Source organism: Trichoderma asperellum, chromosome 6 (genome assembly GCF_020647865.1).
Source record: "Trichoderma asperellum chromosome 6, complete sequence".
Taxonomy (NCBI): domain Eukaryota; kingdom Fungi; phylum Ascomycota; class Sordariomycetes; order Hypocreales; family Hypocreaceae; genus Trichoderma; species Trichoderma asperellum.
Genome location: NC_089420.1, coordinates 771457 through 793198, shown reverse-complemented (window position 1 = coordinate 793198; position 21742 = coordinate 771457). Strand labels below are relative to the sequence as shown.

Below are 21742 nucleotides of genomic sequence, written 5' to 3'. Positions count from 1 at the left end.
CGCGAGCCTCTTCAAACCTGGTTTTAATACAGCAACGCAGCCGCTTTTCAACTCCAAAATCCTGCCTTGGGGCGCAGGCTAGTCAAGGCATCATTTATACCTGCGGAAACCCGGTCCAACGCCATTTTCCCCGACCGAATTGCTGTCCGGCCGTTCTGGCAGCCGCCTAGGCATCTTTTTTTTTGCTATATTTCTCTAGCTTGCTACACTCAACTATTTTTCACCAGCATTTTACCACAGGATTAGCCACAACGCAGAGACCGACCACCTTCGATCAAGCACGTCTTACCGCGCCATCACTTTATCCTTTCCATCTCCAAAGCCAACTAGATCTGTCTCTAGATGATCTAAGAAATCTGCCGCTGATGGTATAACACGCGCCGATTCCTCGCTGCATCTTCGAGCGTCATGCCCCCGAAGCGAAAGCGATTCGAACGACCACCAGGCGACGGAGGCAGGCCATCACCACACAACCCAGGCGACTCCGAAATCGCGCATCACGAACGAGACGACAGCATGAACCACATGAACCAAGGCCGGGGCCGAGGGCGAGGCGGGCATCGAAACGCCAACCGACGGGACTCGTCGCGTGGCCACAACATACGGGGTGCTCACAACTATCAGCAGCACCAGCAAAATCAGCAAAACCAACAGAATCTGCAGAATCCGCAGAATCAGCCTCAAGTTGCGCGAAGACCCAGCACGTCCTCCTCCCAGCAGACGCCACAACAGTCTCCAGCAGCTCCAAGAGCACCCAGTTCTCCTCCTGTGTCTAAGCAACCACCGCCACCACCCGCCTTTGCGAAACCTCCTCCCACTCCGCTCCCGCCGACCAATAACTCTGCCGAGTCCATATCGGAAAACGGCACGCCATCTAGATCCAATTATCGCTATGATAATCTCACAGAGGAAAAGATCCGATCATGGGCAGAGCGCGGGCGAGAGGAAATCGTACAACATGGTGTGCAATCACGAGAAGATGTTGACATCACAGAACTGTCTAGCCTGTTCCAGGAATTCATTCACGCTGTTGTTGAGGGCAGGCTGGATGCAACTGATGCTGGAAAATGTGTCAAAGAGATCTTGGGAGATGAAGCGACAGAGATAAATAAGGATTCCTACGTCGCCCCCCATACGCTACTTCTTGACTCGCTAGCCATTGTCATGGACAATGAGCCTGATCTATACCGCCCGTCTCTTCGCGACTTTTTGATTGCCACCGAGGTGTCTCCTGCCCTGATGCGGCAAGTGCTCGATGCGCCTTTGCTTCAGCAGCTCGGGCTTATCCGGGATACATTTGCCCGGCTCGGTGTAAGGCAGGCGACAAACCTACTCTACCGGCAAGCAAACTATAACCTCCTACGCGAAGAGACAGAGGGTTACTCGAAGCTCGTCACTGAGCTCTTCACTACTAGCAGTATACCATCACCCGCTCCCGAACTTGCAGAGCAGACGTTTGAGAGGGTAAAGGCTTTGATCGGAACCTTCGATTTGGACGTTGGACGAGTACTTGACGTCACTCTTGACGTCGCTGCCGCCGTTCTTATCAAACAATTTAAATTTTTCGTCAAATTTCTGCGCATCAGCTCTTGGTGGCCGCGCTCGCATCTCATACTTAGCTCTTCGGTCTATACGGGCGGCCTACCAACATGGGCTCAGCCAGATTATCTTTACTGGAATACTACTGAAGAAGACGAGGAACTCAATGCACAACAGAGACTGGCTCGAGATACTGCTTTCTGGGCCCGAGCGCGCGAAGTCCACTTGGCAGCATTTTTCGAACTGGGTGGCAGAGAGCCATCAAACTTGGCTTCCTACCGACCAAAGCTCACCAATGGCAACAGCAGCGAATCGACTACCGAAGTTGAGCGCCAATGGATAGAAGAGACCAAGACTCTCCCACCTCCAGGCAATAAGGTTGCTGCGCAGCTCTTGGGATTCAAGTTGCTCTTCTATAACAGTGAGCTTCGGGATAAACTCGATGTGCTCCCCGCCAATCTGCTCTATCTAGCCGCGCTTCTTATCAAGGTCGGCTTCATCTCACTCACCGACCTCTACCCTCATCTATCACCCTCCGATGAAAACATGGAGCATGTCCGCGAAGAGCAAGCCAAAGTAATAGAGCAGGAAGAGAAGGCGTCGCGAGGTGGCCCGATGAATGCTTTACTCATGGCGGGTGTTCTTCCTCAGGGCGATGACGATAATCCCACGCCAACCAACACTATCAGGCGAGAGCCGATGAAGAAAGTAGAACCTGAGCAAAAGGCATCCGGCAGTGCAGAAGCTACTGAAGACTCTAAGAACCTTCCGGAGCCATTGGAACAAAAAGTGAGGCTACTTGTTCAACTTTTGACAATCGGCGCCATTCCAGAGTCACTGTTCATTCTTGGAAAGTTTCCGTGGATTCCAGAGCTATTCCCAGAAGTCCTTTCTCGAATTCACCGTATATTACACGTCTCTCTGGAAAAAGTCTTCAACGACAGCCGCCCAAAACCCTTCAACGGAGCCGACGTCGACTGCCCAACCAAGGAAATATTCTCTGCAGATCAGAGTGGCGTCGCAAAGGGGAGTGTTCGGCTTACCCGACTACCAGTTAAGAAGATCTGGCGATGGCCATATCCGGATAAATGGGATACTAACGAGAGCCAAAATTACCGATTCTACTGGGATGAATGGGCGGATAACATTCCGGTCTGTCAGACTGTGGATGACGTCTTCACTTTATGCAACACCTTCCTCAACATTTCTGGTGTAAGCATTGGCAAGGATGAAACTCTTCTCTCCAAGCTGGCTAGCATTGGAAATAAAAGTTTGAGTGAGGATACATCTGAGTCTAACTTTGCTCGATGGCATGACCTTCTTCGCAGGCTCCTAGTGCCGGCCCTCAGCCATACAAAAGCCAATGTATCCGTTGTCAACGCTGTTTGGGACATGCTCCGCAGGTATCCACTGACTACACGATACTCCATATACGCAGAATGGTTTGAGGGGCAGATATCTCGCTTACCCGCCATGCGTTCAGCGTTTGCTCGTGCTACTGCAGAGACACGAGGAACTATGAAGCGTGTGTCGCTTACAAACATAAGTGAAATGGCTAAGCAACTGGCCAAAACAAGTTATTCTTCCCCTGGAGTTGTCTTTCGGGTTGCATTTGAACAACTTGAATCTTACCCCAACCTGATAGAAGGGTTTGTCGAATGTGCCAAATATTTTACCGACCTTTCCTACGACGTCCTCGTCTGGTCTTTGATGAACTCCCTTGGCAAATCTCGAAGTCGCACACAGGCCGACCATGCACTTACAACCAGCAAATGGCTCCAAGCCCTGTCAAGGTTCTCGGGTAAAATTTTCAAGCGCTACTCGGCCATCAATCCCATTCCTGTCCTTCAATACGTCAATGATCAGCTTCAACGAGGTAATTCAACCGATTTGATCATTCTGAAGGAATTTATCACGTCTATGGGCGGCATTGTCGACTCAGTAGACTTTACCGATGCTCAGGTTCTGTCCATGGCCGGTGGAGAACGACTGCGTCGCCATACATTGATTCGAGGCCAAGACAAGCGTTTTGACAGTGTTAAGAGCTCCAAGAGGCTTATACTAGCCCTCACCGAATCAAAGCTCGCTGCCCGTCTGCTCCTTAATCTCGCACAGTATCGCCAGTCAGCCATATATCAAGTCCCCGAAGATGAAGCCCATATCAAATACTTGTCCGCCCTCATAGACGACTCTCACCAGATTCTCATACAGTATCTTGATTTTATCTGGAGCAACCTTGATCCTTCAGCGTTTGATGCCTTGGTTCCCTCAATTAATGAATTGATTGGTTCATATGGATTGGACACCAGCATTGCCTTCTTGATTGGCAGATCTAGCCTCTCACACCGACTTTATCCTTGGGGTCAGAGGGAAGCGGAAAATACAAAAGAGAACCCACAGTCTACACAGCGGGAAGCTACTGACAAGGAGGGAGATGTTCCTATGAGCGACGAATCCAAAGACAAGTCGGGTCTGGCAGCCTCCGCAAATGATGAACAGGTGGGAAATGATGACGCCTCCCCTGGCCCACGTGCGACAACTGATGTGAAGTACAAACAGAAACTCGACGATGTGTCATTGACACTTACCCCTCTACAGCCTATAGTTGAAGTTGTGAAAGAGACCGTGCGACCAGAAGTCTGGCAAAAGATGAACCCGGAACTCTATTCTGTTTTCTGGGCTCTACAGCTCGGCGACCTCTTTTGTCCTGAAGACATGTACAAAGAGGAGAAGGATCGACTCGAGAGTGAAGGCCAAGCTATTCTTAGAGATCGTTCGGACATGTCCCGCAGAGGCCAAGAGCGAAAGAATGAAAAGAGACAGGAACTCTTGAAACAGCAGCTCAGCCTCTCTATGGAGCTCAAGGAACACCGCCAACGAAAAACCAAATGGATGGAATGCTTAGCCGAGCAGTTCCAGTCTATATGCCCCGACCCTAAAATCAAGACTGACAGCCTCTCCGATATTTTACTAGAGCAATGTTTCCTCCCCAGAGCTCTGTTGTCCCCAGCAGACACCGAGTACACGTATAAGTTTATCATTGCACTACACGAACTGAGAGCGCCAAACTTCAAGCTCATGTCGCTTTATGACCGACTCTTCAACGCCAACCGGTTGCGATCGCTAATCTTCACCAGCTCTGTCAGAGAGGCTGAATATCTTGGGAGATTTATCAACTTGATACTCCGAGATCTATCCAGATGGCACAAGAACGAGACGACTGAGAAAGGTAGACACAACAAAGATCAGCCTCGTTTAGGCGCGTATGATAAGGAAGGCAAGGGGCCTAGCGACCGGCCATATCTTGGATTCGCTGTCAGTCTCAAGGAGGACGGGGAACCGGATACTTTGATGGAGCATGCTCAGTTCAAAGATCTCTTGTTCCGTTGGCATAAGAACTTGAATACGGCACTGAAAAGTTGTTTGGCCGGGACGGAGTGGATGCACATCAGAAATGCCATTACCGTTCTCAAAGCTGTCTTGGATTATTTCCCTGCCATCGATTTTATGGCCACCCAATTTACGACGCAGCTTCAAAAGATTACCAAACAAGAAGCTGCGCCCAAGGCATCGGCTGATAGCGAGGAAGGCCACAGAGTGGATTTATCGGTTGCCGCTCAAGGTGCCATGTCCGAGTTGCAAAAGAGGAAATCGAGATGGGTCATGGTTCAAGCTTTCAGGCCCAATGCGGTGAGTGTTGCTCATCGTAAGAATATTGCTATCTGTATCAGATCACTAATGCTCCAAACAACAGGGCGGCGGCTCTCAATCGGAAGTTGACAAATCGGCATCAGCCGCATCGAACCTACGTGCTACGGCTACAGACTTCCAGTCACAAACGAGGTACGTGAATTGTTTTGTGTCTTATCCAGAATGTCTTATGGAATCCGACCCTGACTTGCGCCCAAAAATTACAGGTCACCAGCAAATAGGCAGTCTACGGCTGAAAGAGAAGATGGAGAAGTCCAGGACGGGAAATCCCAGCCTGGTTCCGCCATGCAGAAGGATTCTCTACCGGCCAAGCCTTCTGGCTCCATGAGAGACGTTTCAATGACTCGGGACGACGCTTCTGGGCTTCCTCGATCGTCCACTCCAATGGCCGGTCAAGGTGGTGCGGGCGCCTTTGGGCCTAGAAATGATCCTCGCTCCCACGCGCTACCTGACAGGCCGGCACACAATCTCCCTACACGGCCAGATGTTCCTATACCGAGTCATTTCACGCAAGACCGATATACTCAGAATCGCGGTCATGATCGTCGGGAAATGAGAGACTCTAGAGAAAACCATAGGCAGCGCGATGGGCGGGAGCCGCGAGAGAACTGGGATGGCCGTGATGCTAGAGAAGGCAAAGAACATCGTGACGCGAGGGAACCTCGGGAGCCTCGAAGCCTCGAATCAGATCGACCGGACCGCTCTCGCGAATACATAGACCGGCGCGGAAACGAAACAATGCCCCGGGACTCTGGCCCAACTGACCTCCCACCTCGCCCAAGGCAGCAAGAGCGCGAGTGGGGATCAAGAGACTCTTGGGCTAATAGATCTCAAGATCGACTGAATGACTTGCCATCTCAGCTGCCAACGGCTCCTTCTGGCCCGGCTGATGCGTCTGAGCCGGCCATGAATCCTCAAAGGGCCGCGTTGTTTGCTCAGGATGAAGTGGATCGAACTCGACGAGGTCCAGAGCAAGATCGGGGCCCGCGCTCTCGAAGACCAGGGCCACAAGATTCAATAGAATCAATCAACCCTGAGCGAGCTGCATTGATCGACGACCGCGACGACGGTACGCACGGGCGTGATGGACGCGAGAGAGGCCCTCGAGTCCAGTCACCTCGGCGAAGTGGACGATACGGACACGAACATGGTCCTCCGTCTGGGCCATACGAAGACAGACACGGGCACAACTTTCAGCCAGATAATCGACAAGCTGGAAGAAATGCTCGTGGCCGCTCACCAGCTGGCGGTGAAAACTACCGTAGCAATAAGGGGATGGATCGCGACGGAGATCGAGCCCACATGGACAAGATGCGAGATGCGCCATCTTCAGGATTCCATAGATCTGCGCTCGGACAGGAAGCTGATCATAGGCCGCCACCTTATCAAGATCAAAACTACGGACGGCTGAACCCAGTGCCTACGAATACCCCGGATATCCCGCTGGGACCGCGGGGACGGGGGCGAGGTGCTTCCAGAAATAATCAACAAGGCGGGCCACCGGCGATGTCAAACCGGCCCGACAATCGATATGGAGCCCCCGACGCGCCTAGAGCACCATCACAGGAACGACATCCTCCTTCGGGTCCCGCATCTGGACGTAATCGCCGTGGCGGCTATGAGCACAATAACAATGTACCATCTGCTCCCTCGGGCACTCCTGCCGGGCCACACGCTGATAGAATGAGAAACTTTGGCGGCGGCGGCAGTGGTGGCGGTGGTGCACAGGACAATCCACCCTCTTCCCAAGGTAGCAACACGGCTACTGCACCTGGAGTGCATCCCGATCGACTTGCTCAAATGGGTGCCTCCTCCTTACCCAACGCCCCCCCTCCACCTCCTCCACCACCAGGGCCTCCTCCATACGGCCATGGACAACATGGACACAGTCACAACCGCCATTCAATGTCTTCATCCGGAAACCCTGAGAGGTCGGGACCTAGGATGTCTACGGGCTCTCTTCCACTGGAGCCTAACGTGCCCACGGGCCCTGCATCTGGTGGTGACAGACCGTCCAGGTCGGGCGGTGGACGAAGACAGCTGGCAGGCATCAACAATATGCTCCAGCAAGCCCAGGCTTCCATGCCGAACGAAGGACGACCCACTGGTCCTCGCTCTAACCCTCCCCGACAAATGCTCGGTCATTCTGACATTCAAGTTTTGGCGGGTGGGGATATGGCCCCTCCAACGCCGGATCGCCCAGAAGCACAATGGCATGACTCGTCTCCTCGAGGTGGCACGTTGAACGGAGAAGAGGCATCAGGACGGGGTGAGCATGAACGGGGTCGACGAGATCGCGATGGCCGAACGGATCGTTCCAAGCGGCCGTCTCGCCGTAGCAGCCGGGAACGAGAGAGGGGCGAAGGCAAAGAGCACAGCGAGCACCGAGAAAGACGATCAGCTGGCGGCGTTGAAGGTGGAACTCGCGAAGATAGAGACAATCGCAGGTCGACTCGAGACGGTAGCTCTCGGGATGCGGCAGCGGCAACGCCGAGCAGCGGCCGAGAGTCACGGCATAGGAACGATGGTGGGGCAGGAAACAGAGGCGGAGATGAAAGAAGCGGTAATAGAGCCAACCGAGGAAACCAGAGAGACGGAACACAGCGTACGGAGGAGCAGCGGAGGGAACATAGGGATGACCGAGGACGCAAGAGGAGAGGCGACGAAGCCGACGGGGCCTTGCTAAGCGATCGTGAGAAGAGGGCGCGACGATAGCCCGAGGGAAAAAAAAAAAAAAAAAAAGAGATCGATTTTTGTCAAGCGTTGGTACGACGGTTCTAGCCAAATTATTTGCTTTTTGGTTAATCGGAGCCTTTTGCTATCATGCCGCGCTGCAGTACATTTTTTATATTTTTGTCAGACGCGGAAATTGATATCATTCTGTACACTACAATTTTCTGTTTTTTTCCCTACTTATTCATGTTTTGCCTTTGCGACAGTCTCTACGACCACAAGGGATCGGTTCAGACGAAAAAAAAATAATGCAACTTTACCTATCTATGTTTTTACCTTTTTGTTTACCTACATACTTGCCTCTTCTGTCTTGTGTGTTTTATTTGTCTACCTACCAGAGAGACAGATGGCACACGCATTTCTTCGAATCTATCAATGTATTAAAACAAAAAAGAATGCTTTTTTTATCAAAATCATGCCAGCAAATGTTACACTGCATTGCATTTCATGGCCCAATATATGAATTACGGGACGCTTAGACGGGAAACGGCCATGGTTGAGGGAAATTATATAACGGCCTCATTCGAACTATTTTGCTCAATCGTAGTGCGATTTACGGTTTATGGAAGAATTTATGACGCCAACCATTTTGTACGATATGTAAAGGAAATAAAGAAAAGGGGAAGGGAAGACGAGATATGGGATGAGAGCCGTACGATTATGTTTCAGCAAAACGACGGTACAAAGGGAGGGGTATACGCGCGACTATTTTCATGTATTATGAACGCTGTAAATGACTGAAGGGAAATAAGGAATTGGATGAATGCTGGGCCAGTTCTTGACGTAGGGGCTATGTAAGGAAAGGCTTGCGTAATCTAGTGGCTTAGTTTATGAATTTTTGATGACCAACTTATTTGGGCGAGGAGATTATTGATTGTTACGTGGGAGCAAAAAGAAAAGGATTTAACAGTAGGAGGAGAAACGACTGTGGCTGTATCCTGCAGTGTCTCACTTGGGGGCGTCGTGCATGTTACCCGTTATGGCAAGTGATGATTATCTTCTGGGGTGCTCATGGGCTGTGCTCTTTTGTGGGTTTTGATAGGGCTGCTGTGATGTGCTGCGGTGTCATGTCTGACATTTACGTACGACAGGCGGTGCTCGACTCGATGTATGACCCAGTGTCTGTGAATCAACTGCGACTTAATCGGGATGGGCATGAATAGGTTTTGAGAAGAATGGCGATGATGTGAGAAGTGGAAATGCTGTTTACCTTGGGTACTAAGGGAAGAGGGGCCGTGTAAGTGTGGGATTTATCTGGGACGGACTGTGGCGGAGGCTGCGTTGGTTGGCATGGAGAAGGGTAAGTTTGTGCGGCGGTGTTGCTATTTATTGCTCTATATTACTATTCATTGCGGCTACAAGTCGGATTTGCAGGGCAGCGGGCTGATGATCTGTGGGGAGACCGGTGAGGATGAAATGAGAAGTAATAGTGTAGTGTAGTGTAGTGCTGGATGTGTGTGTATACTAGGTATGCCTAAGGAGTTTGATAGTAGAGCTCTAGGTAGTTAGCATGTGCACGAGATGGGCGGAGGACAAGACAGAGAGCATGAATATCGGATGCAGATTTGTGAATACGGAGTTCGGGGCCGGGGATTAGACTCTGCGGAGGGAACGTAATTGGCAATTTTGGAGACGTTTTATATAGGCTGCTGCAGGCTTGGCGCCGGCGGGACTATGGCGAGTCTCGATGTTTGATGGCATTCAAGATTGTTGTTTCTATCGATACCCAAGGTGCTGCATAGTATGCAAAGTATGTACTACTACCTGCATCTGGCCAGCATCAAGGAATCTGCGCCGGAGAGTGGGATGTGCAGAAAGCTGCAGCAAACAGCCTGCATCGAGGGGCAGCAGCCGAGCCCACAGTGACGTGACGTGCTGCGGGAGACGCGCATCCTTATAGGAGCCCCTGAAAAAGGGAGCCGCGTTAGCGGGAGCGGCGCTGCGAGGTGGGCTGGGTGGGTGCCCGGCGGCGTCTTCTTATAGGGGGCTGAAGCAGGGCTTGGCGGGATTTTGATGAGGAGGATTGGAATGATGTGCGCTGGCCAGTGATGATCTGCAAGGCTTTGGGGGGAGCGAGCGCTGCGCACTAACTAGGTCTTTTGCATCGATGCGTACATACATATTCTTGTGGTTAGAGGTTTTTTGTTTTTTTGGCTTGCTTACTTGCTCTGCATCTTGGTTCACTCACGCAGTCAATCTTGATTATTCAGGCGTGTAAGCGAAAGCACAAGCACATGCTAAGCAGGCCCAAACGAGATTCGAAATTCTCAGGTACATGTACATGCAAGCTCCGTCTGGGCTTGGCAAAACAGGCGTTACACAAGAAAGGCAGCATTTGGTTGCTCCGCAGTCCCGATCTCCGGCCGCCGGGCTCTGCTGGAGGGACTCGTATTAGGGGTACAGTATCGTTTCTACTGAAAAATAAAGTTGAGATTACAAGATTTAAAAAAAAAAAGGTCAAGGTTCAACAAAAATAATAGCAGCGGGAGGCCGCCTTTGTTGTGGATCGGCGGGTTCTTTGTAGGTGTCCGAACACTCCGTAAGGGAGAAAACAGACACCTACCTAGTAGGCGCTACAGTTAATGAGCGGGTGCAGTTGAACAAGAGAGCGAAACGGTTCAAATCCAATCCAATCCAATCCAATCCATGCATGATGATGATGAATGATACTGCCTTGCAGTTACTACTACCTAGTCCGCACTCAAACTTGTACAGGTGCCTCCACCCGCCGTGTTTTAGCCCTCTTCGTAACTGCAGCACACGCCAAACATCGCCGGCACGCCACTGCATGGCATGGCATGGGCTGCGTGGCGGACGGGCCTCTTGAAACATCAAAAGACGCGCGACTGCTCCAATGACGGCCAACCACAGCGACTCAGCCTCCCCCTGCCACGCCGAATCCGCAGCACTAGCGGCGACACACTCGCAACAGCCCAAGACGTGTGACTTTTTTTTTTTCTTTGTGTGTTTGCGCGGGAGGGGCTCGAACTGGGTTTCTGTTTTGGGCATCCTGTGAGCTTTTTAGTGGCGGGTGCATGTTGGCTGTGTGTGGCTGGAGGAGCGGCATTGGCAGAATACGAAGGTCGAGATGGGCGCATGGATGGTGGGAGTGCATGTCTGGACCATCACCTGCAGTCAATGCATTCACGTTACAGCAGAACCGAGCCCCTACTGCTGCTTGCTATACGCGCTATAGCAACCCGGGGTTGCCTTACTTGGTTGCCTGTAGCTGTACCTGTACCCCAAGCTTGAGCTGCTGTGGCGCCCGTCTCCCGCCGGCAAACGCAGCCACCAGCACCGCCCACGAACCGCTGTAGAAATGATTCACCTTCTTCAGCGGCTATCCAGACACACAAGTACCGACTCCCCCGTTTTAGCGCCCTGCCAGGCACTCGTACCGGTACAAGCCCGATTCAGACCTTCTGCACCCCCCCTGCTCGGATTTATTCTCTCCCTCGCTCGCTTTTTTTCTTTCCCAGACGTCTCTTGTTCCCGGATCCCTGCCATGCATACTCTTGTCTGATTTCTTATTTCTCTAGTCCAGTCGATCGCTCTTCATTCTTGCTTTATCCACAGCGAAACATTCCCTTTTTTTTTCCTGCTCCTCTTTCTTCTTTCTCCTCCTTTCGCTATCCGCTCGTTCCACCTCGCCGTCTTTGTTTCTATATCGGAGCCTTCATCAGCCTGGCCAGAGCGTGCGACACACGCCTCATTCCGCCCTTTGTCTGGCATTCCAAAAGGACGACAAACGTGACCCCCGTGGACCCGTACGATTCTCGACCACAGGCTGGGACGTACGGCGAGCCATCTCAAAACAGCCCCAGTCTTTCCGCCGAATCACGACCAGGACTAAGACGCCGCATCGAGAAGCTCAAGGAGGGAGGGAATTAGCTGACAAACGACGATTCGAAACCGCCCTTCTTTCACCATCGCAATTCAACTCTTGAGCTCTAGCGAGGTTCGGCCACACGAGAGAGCTGGAGTCAGCGGCAGACGACAGGAACGATCCGATTCAGCGACGATCCGAATTGCGCGCGCGTCTCTGCTAGGCTGTCTAGTCGGCTATTGCCCCCGGTGGGCTTTCACCAACAAAGCGCACGATAGACAACACCGGATGATACAACCGCCACCATGCTGAATCTAACGTGTAATTCGACGCTTGAGGATATGAACAGTACGTTTCCTCTCGCCATGCCCATCTCGTCTCCCGGACAGGCTTGCCTCTGCCACTTTAAGGAGACAAACTCGGCCGCAGAGAGCGACTACGGGCTGGATGTGATGAGACCATGAAGCTAACGTTCCAGCAGTATCCGAAGTCAAGATCGTCGGCCCTCTTGATTTCCACGACCTTGCGCGTGTTATTTCCGCCGGCTGCACCCTCATCGCCGTTGTGCTCAGCTTGTACCTGGTCTTCATGCACGCCTCGCACTACACCCAACCCAAAGAACAGCGACAGTAAGAAGCGATGCTGACGAAGCCTTTGCGGCCTTTGTATCAGCATGAATCTGGCTAACAATCCTCGGCAGCATTATCCGTATTCTCTTCATGGTCCCCGTCTATGCCATTTCTTCTTACATGCAGCTCGAATGGTACCGCCAAGCCACTTACTTCTCCGTCATCTCCGATTGCTACGAGGCCTTTGCCATTGCGTCCTTTTTCGGCCTGCTATGTCACTACTGTGCGCCCGACCTGCACACGCAAAAGGAATTCTTTAGAAATCTACGCCCCATCCAGCCTTGGGTCTTGCCTATCAACTGGTTTGCCAAGTGCTGCGGCGGACAAAGAGGTCCGTGGCGCACCCCCAAGAGCGGTCTTACCTGGTTCAACATCGTCTGGATTGGTGTATATCAGTACTGCTTTATCCGAGTCGCCATGACCATCACCGCCGTCTTGACACAGCATTATGGCCGCTACTGCGAGAGCTCAAATTCCCCTGTTTTTGCTCACATATGGGTAAGCATATCAATCACTTCATCGCTTCATCGTCATCCATGCGAAAAGAGGGGCAATCAGCTGCTCAACGACGCCCCCCCCCAACCCCAACGACTGTAGCTAACGTATCTATCTTGTGCCAACCTATAGACTCTTGCCATTAATGCGATTTCCGTCACCATTGCCATGTACTGCCTCATTCAGTTTTACATCCAGCTAGCCAAACCCCTCGCCGAGCACAAGCTTTTTATCAAAGTCTTGGCCATCAAGCTCGTCATCTTCTTATCCTTTTGGCAATCGTTGGCCATTTCCGTCGGCACGTCGACGCTTAAAATTGTTCACCCGAACAAAGTTCTCGCCTACCCAGATCTCAAAGTCGGTATTCCAGCCATGCTGCTCTGCATCGAAATGGCCATCTTCTCCATCTTGCACATTTGGGCCTTCCCATACCAGGTGTACCGTCGCGGTGTTGGCGCATCCTTTTACCCATCTCCCGATGCATCAAAGGGCACCGTTGGCCTGGAGAAGCCTGCTCTGCCCCCGCCGGCGGTTTCTTGGGTCTGCGTGCCTTGTGGGATGCTCTAAACTTGTGGGATCTCGTCAAGGCCTTTACTCGAGGTATGCGCTGGCTCATGTGCGGTGTGAAGAGGCGGAAGGAGGATATCAGTTACAAGCTCGGTGCTCCCAACGACGAAAGCGGCATGAGCATGAGCAATCTCCATGAGCCCAAGCCTGGCCAGGGTTCATACAACCACGCTTTTGACGACCCGACAACAACGGCATATCACGGCGTCGGTGGCGGAGTCATGTCTCCAACCGGCGAGGAGAGAGTCGGTCTAATCTACGATGCGCAGCCAAACCCGGAGTCCGGTATGATGGGCTCGTCGCCGCCGTCAGCGTACGGCCAGCATCTGCATCAACAGCCATATGAATACGATCCACCTCCATACGGCGGCGCATCGCGCACACACTCGCCCTACAACAACACATACAATGAGCAGTCGCCTCCACAACGCCCTCAGCGACCACCCGAGCCCTACCAAGGAGACTGGAGACAACATTGAAGAAGGGAGAAGGGGGGAAAAAAATATTGACTGACATCTCTTTCCAGCTAAAATCGCGATAAAAAATGAAAAAGGAAGATGAAATCTCGATCACTATTTATTACAAATCATGACGGCAGTCTTAATTACGATACCAACGGTAGGGAGGGCGCAACTGGCGGCTGAAGGTCTTTTTTTTTTTTTTTCTTTCTCGCATCTGATTTTCGACATGATTTCAATTATGCGCTTTATAGCCTCCACCAACAACGGGAGAGGCGAGGTATCATGGCTTTTTGTTTATGGATTTTGAACTGCTTCTATTTTTCTTTTTTTTTTTATTTGTTCGGCCCGTGCATCAGCAAGGCAGGACAGTGTACATAGATTGAGGGGAAGAATGAGATGGGAAGACAAAGAGGAAGAAAGAATGTATCGTTCACACAAGGCAGATGTTTGCCATGATGAAATAGAAATTTGAACTTGGATTTGAAACTTGTTTGCCATCTGTTTCGGATACGGAATGTACAGGGGAGTGGCGTTATCTAGTTTGTTGTGGCGCTTTCCTGCAATTACAACTGACTAGGAAACTGTTGCTATTTATAAATCTTTTATGGAGAAGATGAATTTGTATGGGAAAATGATATCCTTCGGCTGGTGAAGAGTTTTGACTTGAGTGGGTTAGTAGTCTATAGTTAGTAATTAGCCCAATGCCTTACAAGCGATCCGATAGGCGGAGTGCCAGAGTGGTTAATGGGTATGACTAGAAATCATATGGTTTCGGCCTCGCAGGTTCGAATCCTGTCTCCGTCGGAACGTGTTTCTTTTTTTTCTTGTTTTTTTATTTCCCTACTTTGCACATGACAAAGTCTCTTCTTCTTTTCTTAATTTTTTTTCTTTCTTTTAATTCTTCTCTCTACATCAATGTAATGCATTGGTGAATTTTCTTGTTCTTGGGAACTAGCGCGCTATTTATTATAACTACGGAAAGTGAGTATAATTAAATGGAGTTATAATACGTGCTGTTACCCTATAAATGCTCAGTGCCGCATCCCAAAAGCTGCTATGTTCTTTACCTAGACCCAAAAGAAGATCGCAGCTTGGATCTAGTAAAGGTATAAATTTTGGAAATACTTTTGACTAGATAGTGAGCCCATGTTTCAATTCCGATGACATGATAATAGAGTGTCAGTAGTGATTTTCACAGAGATGCTTCAGTAAACTATTGTAGATTAGAGCTGATTTCAATAATGAAGCGCACATATAAATATGCATCGTCACTACTCTTATATATCGTTGTTCATGACAAGTCCTTTCGATAACCTACAGTAGGTATATCTAGTGAATGATCATTCAAATGCCCAGTTCCTTCTGTGGCCTAATGGAGATATTAGTCCATACACAAGTGCTTTGTAATATATATATATATAATATAACACTGGCAAAAGTAGAGGAAGCAGACTAAGTCTAGAATACCTGCAAATTAGTCATGATAGCTATTATTTGGGCACGGAACTATTATATCATTTGCCAAGTATAGTCGTTTTCAGGGTCAACTACTACGAATAATTACTATAAACATGCCACATTAAGCAAGAGTGACAAGCCAGTCAATGTACAAAACCACCAATTCAACAACAAAACCGCTCGTCGCAATTCAAAAACCAATATATTCTATTCAGCATTTCATATGCTGGGTGAATCCCGCTATGTCCGCTGCCCTCGAGATAGCCGCTATGTCGTGTACGCGGTTATATCTGCTCGGGACTCCCCTCCTCCTTGTTCCAATATGTACAACTATCCAGCCAATTTTTGCCATAGAGTCCCTTCGCGGCCCATGATCCATTATTTCAAGCCAGTTATGCCAAGGTTGGCCCGCTGTCCCCTCAAATCCAAAACGGTGGCCATGTAATTATTATGTAAGTACAAGGAATGATGCGATTGTGTCATGTTGTGACCGTGGTACGCGTAAATGCCCCCCAGGGCTGCTCATGGGCTGTCGTCTCGTCTCACGATGAAGAGTTTCGAATTTCGGATCCTCACGGCACCAGCTTGGCGACCCCCTTTTACTTGCTCAGATGCCCTCCTTCCCCCCTCCCCTTAAAACAAAAAGCTGCCAACGCCATCCTGGTATCTCGAAAGGCGACAAGACCCCAAAATCCTTTGTTTTCTCATATGTATTCGAACGGCAGCGGCAAATATTCATCTACTTGTCATGGCGCTCCGATCATTCTAAAAACCAAACGAAAGAAAATAATGAAAAGAGAAAACCTGTCCAATGCAATGAAAAACGATAAACAGAAAATCAGGCGTGTATGAAAATAAACAAGCTAACAAGAAAAGGAGAGAGATTTTTATGCGGTTGCCCATTATCCTTCTTCAGGATCAGGGTTCGTTGCTCGGAGCACCGTAGGTCGCTGGATTCGTCGTGAATAGTCATGGTCGTCTCGCAGAGTGTTGAGACTTTCGTGGCTACCGCGTATGTAGAGACCCTGCTTAAAGGGGTCCATTCGAGGATCGATCTGGATTGTGCTGTTTCTGTTGGCAGCAGCGACCGGCGAAGCTGGTGAGCCGCCGTTTATGCTCATCTCAGGGGGAACCGATCCCACCATGCCGGATGAGCTACCCCGAACGCTAGGATCGTCTCGGTATTCGTCCTGATTTTGCCTTCTCCGCCGGAGGAACCAGAAGAGGGCAGCAGCGAGGACCACCAGACCGCCCACAATACCAACCACAATACCAACAATGGCACCGGTTGAAAGCCCCGATTTCGATTTCTTGGAAGTGGTGCCGGTTTGGTCTCCGCTTGGGTCTGCTGTTTGCTTGGGAAGACCGCCGCTGCTGCCGGAGCTCTGCTCGCCGGATGACGATGGGTTAGGCGTGATACTGGCAGAAGACGACGACGTGGAGCTCGACTATAAAACATGTTAGCTACTTAGCTCTCTCGCACGGCATGTCAAGTTAGCATTCATAGTTTCGCGGCGGAACTGCTGTCCAGGAGTCAAGTCATACAGAGGATGAGCTACTTGGAGAAGTAGTCGGCGTCTCTGATGTGGAGGTGGAGATGGAAGTGGACGCGGAAGTGGACGCGGAGGTGGAAGTAATGGCGGAGCTGGACGTTGCTGAGGACGATTCTGAAGCTGTGCTCTGCACCACAGTCTTAGTCACACTATTGGTCAAAATCACAACGCTCGTCTGAAGTCCAGGGGGTTCCAACCCAACTGGCCACTCAGAAGAACAGGCTTTTGACAAAGAAGAGGCGTTACAAAAAGTGGTGGCCCGGCAGAGATTTGTGGTTCCAAGTCCTCCTAATCATGCTCTCGCGCCGTACATTTCATGTTTGATTCAAAGTGGACAACAGTACGCGTGCGCCGCCGCAAACAAAATTTCAACTCACCTGTCCTGTTGTTGAGCTTGCTGGTGCCGTGCTGGTACCGGACGGAGCGACCTCATTCAAGAGAATATAGCCAAACAAGCCGGGTCCACCGCAGTCTTCGGGAGTCCAAGCTGGGCAAGGTGTATTACACTTTTTGGTGTCGACTACCGAGCCTTGGTCGGGATAATAGTTTGAGCACCAGCACGAATTCTGTTGTGTGATGGAGAAGGCGTAATTTTTCTTCATGCAAAACTGTGTACAAAGTCCGTTGGTTTGGTATATGCTGACGTCTGTGGAAGAGTTAGATGATTGGTCTTGTTGCCCTATCCACCACTGGCTGACTTACTCAACGGCGTTTGGGCCGTGTTGAAACTGGCACAAACATTAAGTTCTATAGCAGAAACTAAGGTTGAAAAGGCCAGCACCAGGAGAACCAAGTAGCCCTGTCGCAGGGCATTGTTCCTAAATGAGGCCATGGTGGATATTTGCAAGAGTCGAATTGGTGGTGTATAGTTGATCTCAAAGGTGCAGACTAAAGAGCCATGCAAACTTGAAACACGCTTTCCCTTGAAAGTCGGTTGATGACGTGACTTCCTTTCCCTTTTGTTTCTCTTTCCCAGTTTTTTTTTTTAACGTTTCCTACAATGTTTCTGTCGATCAGATGGCTTCTCAGAAACAAGCCATAACCGCCTTTCCCGGTAGTTTATCAAGCCGCGTCCAGTGCTGGACTCGTCCGGTGCGCAACAATGGAGAGGCAAGAGCACCAATATCTGCTCTCTGGTATCGTACCCAAAATCGATATTATCGAATAAATTGCGCAGTAGTATTGATGCGAAAGCTACGCAGCTGAGTCGGTGTGGGATATGTCTTGGTTGGAAACCTGGGAGGACGTTGTTCAAATCAGAGACACAACAGCGGCTTTGAAGGCAAAGAAATTGAACACTGGAATGCTTCGATAACAAGCGTGACGCTATCGTCGAGACCAGGACAGCCGTGAATTTTCGGTGACTGGCGACAATGGCGACTGGAATGTGTGGCTCGAACGCAAACAGGCCGTAAAAGTGTTTGCAAGCGGTGCAACGATCCAAAGCAGCACCGAAGAAGGCGGGCGAGATGAATAGTGGCAAAACACACAAGGCCGCTCGCAGCACCCAACAGGGATTGTACCAAGACCCAAAGATTTCCAAGAACAGAAATCGAATATTATAGAAAAAAGAAGAAAAGAAAAGTAAGAAAAAGAGAAAGAAAAAGAAAAGGCTCCAAAAAAAGGAGGATAAGATGGGCGGCAAGCAAGCGGAGACGAGTAAAATATCTTAAGCTAGAGACTACCGCGGCCGCCGTTTATTCTGCTGAGAGATGCCAAACCACTCTGGGAGATGATTAACAAAAGCTGGCGGTCGGGTGCGGCTGAGAAGCGACGGCGAGAGGCGAATGGCTGCAGCAGCGAGGCGTTTCTTGATGGGGGAGAGTTCCAGCCAGTTAAGCAGAGGAACGACTCGAGGCGAGGTTGGAGATGGGAGAAGAGAGGAGGAGAGGAGAGAGGAGGAAAAAGAGTGCAGGTAGGTAGAGTGAGGTAGTATTATGGAGGTTTGCCTGTCTTTGGCGTTGGCTGGAAGGCAAAGTATCCGGTACAAGGCCCAGCTGCAGGCCCTCTTAGGCACAGCTCCCTTACAGCAGCCCCGGGAAGATCAGGCCCGAGCGCTGCAGTGACAAGTGACTTGGCTTTTTTTTTCGGGGTGATCCAGGATGGCCTGAGGGACAAGTGATGATGGGGCCGAGAAGAACCTGCAGCAGGGCTACCGTTGCTATGTACATTGTATGTGTGTTTGCGCTTGTATGAGGTGAAGCTAGAAAGCACATGGATCATATACCATGTATTCCTGCTATTCTGACAAGTACCTGCTAATCTATAGAGGGATGAGACGACACCTGGATGGCTCTATCTTGGTAGATACCTAAGCCAAGGTCTAAACACCCGGTGCTGGGGCACACCGGACACCACAGCTCGTCGCAGGTACCGCTACTTGCTTGGCTATCGCATGCCCCTGGCCCATGGCGTCACTGGGGCGCCACGGGGCAGCAGATGGCGGCATCTTGCCCAGCGGGCTAACGAGACGCCAGCGCCGCTAGAGGCCGTGCGGAGGGTCGCAAAAGCAAGCCACAGTGGATGCGCAGTTTTTGGCTGCATGGGATGCTGGGCTTGCGCTGCTTTGGGCCTCCGTCTGCGATCGAGCGCTGCGATCTTGCAAAATCCATCCGACGAATGCCTGCACGGAGCAATGTACAGTACCGGCTAGCAGCATCACCAACTCACACACACTCACGCAAAGTACGGGCAGTGGGAGGCGATATACAATGCCGCACTCGCATGGCATACAAGTATCATTGCACATCACCCAAGCTCAAGCCACAGTTATTTATATCAGAGCTACCAGGGCCGGTGGCGCTATAGCCTATCAGCCTGTAAGTGTACTGGAGATGCCGCCAGATGTGCCATATTTGCGAGTGGGCAGCAGGGGATACAAGCTGCAGCGGCTCTGTTGTTGATAGTCCATGACGCGATTATGAGCACAGAGAGCAGAGCCTGCATAAGAATCTTTATGCATGGGTTGAATTGCATCACAAACCTCTCATTCATCCACAAAGAGGGACGAATGCCCGGATGTATGTAATTTCGTGCCCGTAGCTGTACTTCTAGCGGACTCGAGGAGACACTTATAGGCGGGTTGACACGATGATGTGCATCCAAGCGTTCTTCATCTTCGTCAGCTGAAACGGCACAACAAGGCCCGCCGAGCTGATGTTGAAACTTTTACTAGACTATCTTGGACTGACACGACAACTATCAAAATGCCCATCAACTGACTCTCCAGCTCGGGGGGCCCCAAAATACTAAGACAGTGGATGGCGCTGAACTTTCGGTCCATACCGTCAGCAGCGCCCGTGTCCGAGAACGCCTAAACAAAACAACCAGCACAGGTACTGGTACCTGCACCCGCGCTGCCACGCCAGCACAGCTAGTGCTACAGCTAGTGCCGGTTGCTTATAGCAGGAGGTGGCAAGGAGCCACAGCGTCCCAACCAGGCAAGTCGCATTGCTAGCAGCTGCCTTTCGACACCTTGTTTCTCGATGCTGTCTGTCAACCGCGTCCGCCATCGCCAGAGAGCGAGACGAACGAGCTCAACAGGCCGTTCGTTTCCTGCTGCTCCATCCCGGGCCGCCAAAGTCACAATTGACCGCAGGCCCCATCGGTACCGAGCCACAGGCCGCGAATGCCGCTGGCTCGTTCGCTGCATGCAGAGGTCACGGCACAAGACAATACGAAACCCCTGTGGCCGTCGAATACGAGGCAAAAAGATGACCGCGTGTCGGTTGCTGCTCGTACGGCAAACGTGTGCTAGCAACCGCCCTTGGCCATGGCCAGTGTGGCTCAATCGCCCAATGACGCGGAAGAGCTCAGCGCACGTCGCTCTGCGCTGTCTGGGGCCTTGACGATTTTGACGGCCGTGGACCCAAAGCTGCATCGGACGTGTGTCCACCCACACACACGCACATTCGCTTCGGCCTGCGCTATGCCGCTCGGGGCATGTATCATGGATTGGCCTGGACGACTAGCCTCACCCAACTGAGATACGATACGAAGAGGACGGGATCACGCGGTTAAAGAGAAAGAGAACGCGAGAATCAGGGAGAGATAAGCAGAGAGCAAGAATATCGCGGACGATGCCGTGGTCCGGTGGTGGCAATCGCTGCCATTGCAATTGACAAACCCAAGCTCGATGACAAACACACACTTCTTTGCAATGGGCGATCCACCAAGCCAGACAGGACAAGACAACGTTGGGACGATCAGGGGGACACTCTCGAAGCTTTGTCACCTCTTCTCGCCTTGCACACCGGCAGCCCCAAGAAAAAAAAAAAAAAAAAAAAAAGCTTCTCGAGTCCGTCCATGACGATGATAATTTTGGATGCACGGGAAAGCAGGGACCAGGGCTTCTGCTTGAGAGTGGGGATGGTGGCACCGCATGCCTGACCCGGTGGCCTTTATTCTTCTCTTTTCGCTGCTACGGGCTACAGATGCCGCTTGATGACTCTTTGCCCCTGTAGACTTGGATCGACACGAAGTACCTGCTACTCTGCAAGAGCACGATTCAGACCGGCGCAGCCGTACGAAGTAGCACTCGTACTTGAGGAGATGGTTCCGCTGATTTCAAAGGGAACGCCCGACACACATGCATCAGATACGACTGGGAAGGCAGTCGAATGCCCTAGACACTTGACTGCCTCGAATCCTTTCTTATTTGGCGGTCAGCTAAATGCAACGTGAAAGTGTTCAGTATCTATACATCTACAAGTATAGTCAATCCGCGGGCCTTGGCTGGTCGCATCGGAAACATACTCACCCCGCGCTGGC

General features: G+C 51.0%; 4 protein-coding genes and 1 non-coding gene across 5 annotated transcripts; 4 read left to right on the top strand and 1 right to left on the bottom strand.

The window, feature by feature from the left end:
* Positions 1-408: 408 nt before the first annotated feature.
* Positions 409-7965, top strand: TrAFT101_009720 (uncharacterized protein; the record flags this gene model as incomplete). Its single annotated transcript, XM_024905526.2, has 3 exons — positions 409-5229; positions 5294-5382; positions 5457-7965. The coding sequence occupies 3 exons, from the start codon at positions 409-411 to the stop codon at positions 7963-7965; spliced, it is 7419 nt and encodes a 2472-aa protein (XP_024761351.2).
* A 4149-nt stretch (positions 7966-12114) lies between these two features.
* TrAFT101_009719 (uncharacterized protein) lies at positions 12115-13500 on the top strand (the record flags this gene model as incomplete). The annotated part of the gene is made up of 4 exons (XM_024905527.2): positions 12115-12157; positions 12291-12438; positions 12510-12936; positions 13066-13500. 4 exons carry the CDS (start codon positions 12115-12117, stop codon positions 13498-13500), a joined length of 1053 nt encoding a protein of 350 aa, XP_024761352.2.
* A 47-nt stretch (positions 13501-13547) lies between these two features.
* On the top strand, positions 13548-13979 carry TrAFT101_009718 (uncharacterized protein; the record flags this gene model as incomplete). Its single annotated transcript, XM_066128741.1, has 1 exon — positions 13548-13979. The coding sequence occupies one exon, from the start codon at positions 13548-13550 to the stop codon at positions 13977-13979; it is 432 nt and encodes a 143-aa protein (XP_065984862.1).
* Positions 13980-14684: 705 nt separating this feature from the next.
* On the top strand, positions 14685-14765 carry TrAFT101_009717. Its single transcript has one exon. It is a non-coding gene; the product is annotated as a tRNA-Ser (tRNA).
* A 1556-nt stretch (positions 14766-16321) lies between these two features.
* Positions 16322-17804, bottom strand: TrAFT101_009716 (uncharacterized protein; the record flags this gene model as incomplete). Its single annotated transcript, XM_066128740.1, has 3 exons — positions 16322-16867; positions 17350-17618; positions 17675-17804. The coding sequence occupies 3 exons, from the start codon at positions 17802-17804 to the stop codon at positions 16322-16324; spliced, it is 945 nt and encodes a 314-aa protein (XP_065984861.1).
* Positions 17805-21742: the final 3938 nt, after the last annotated feature.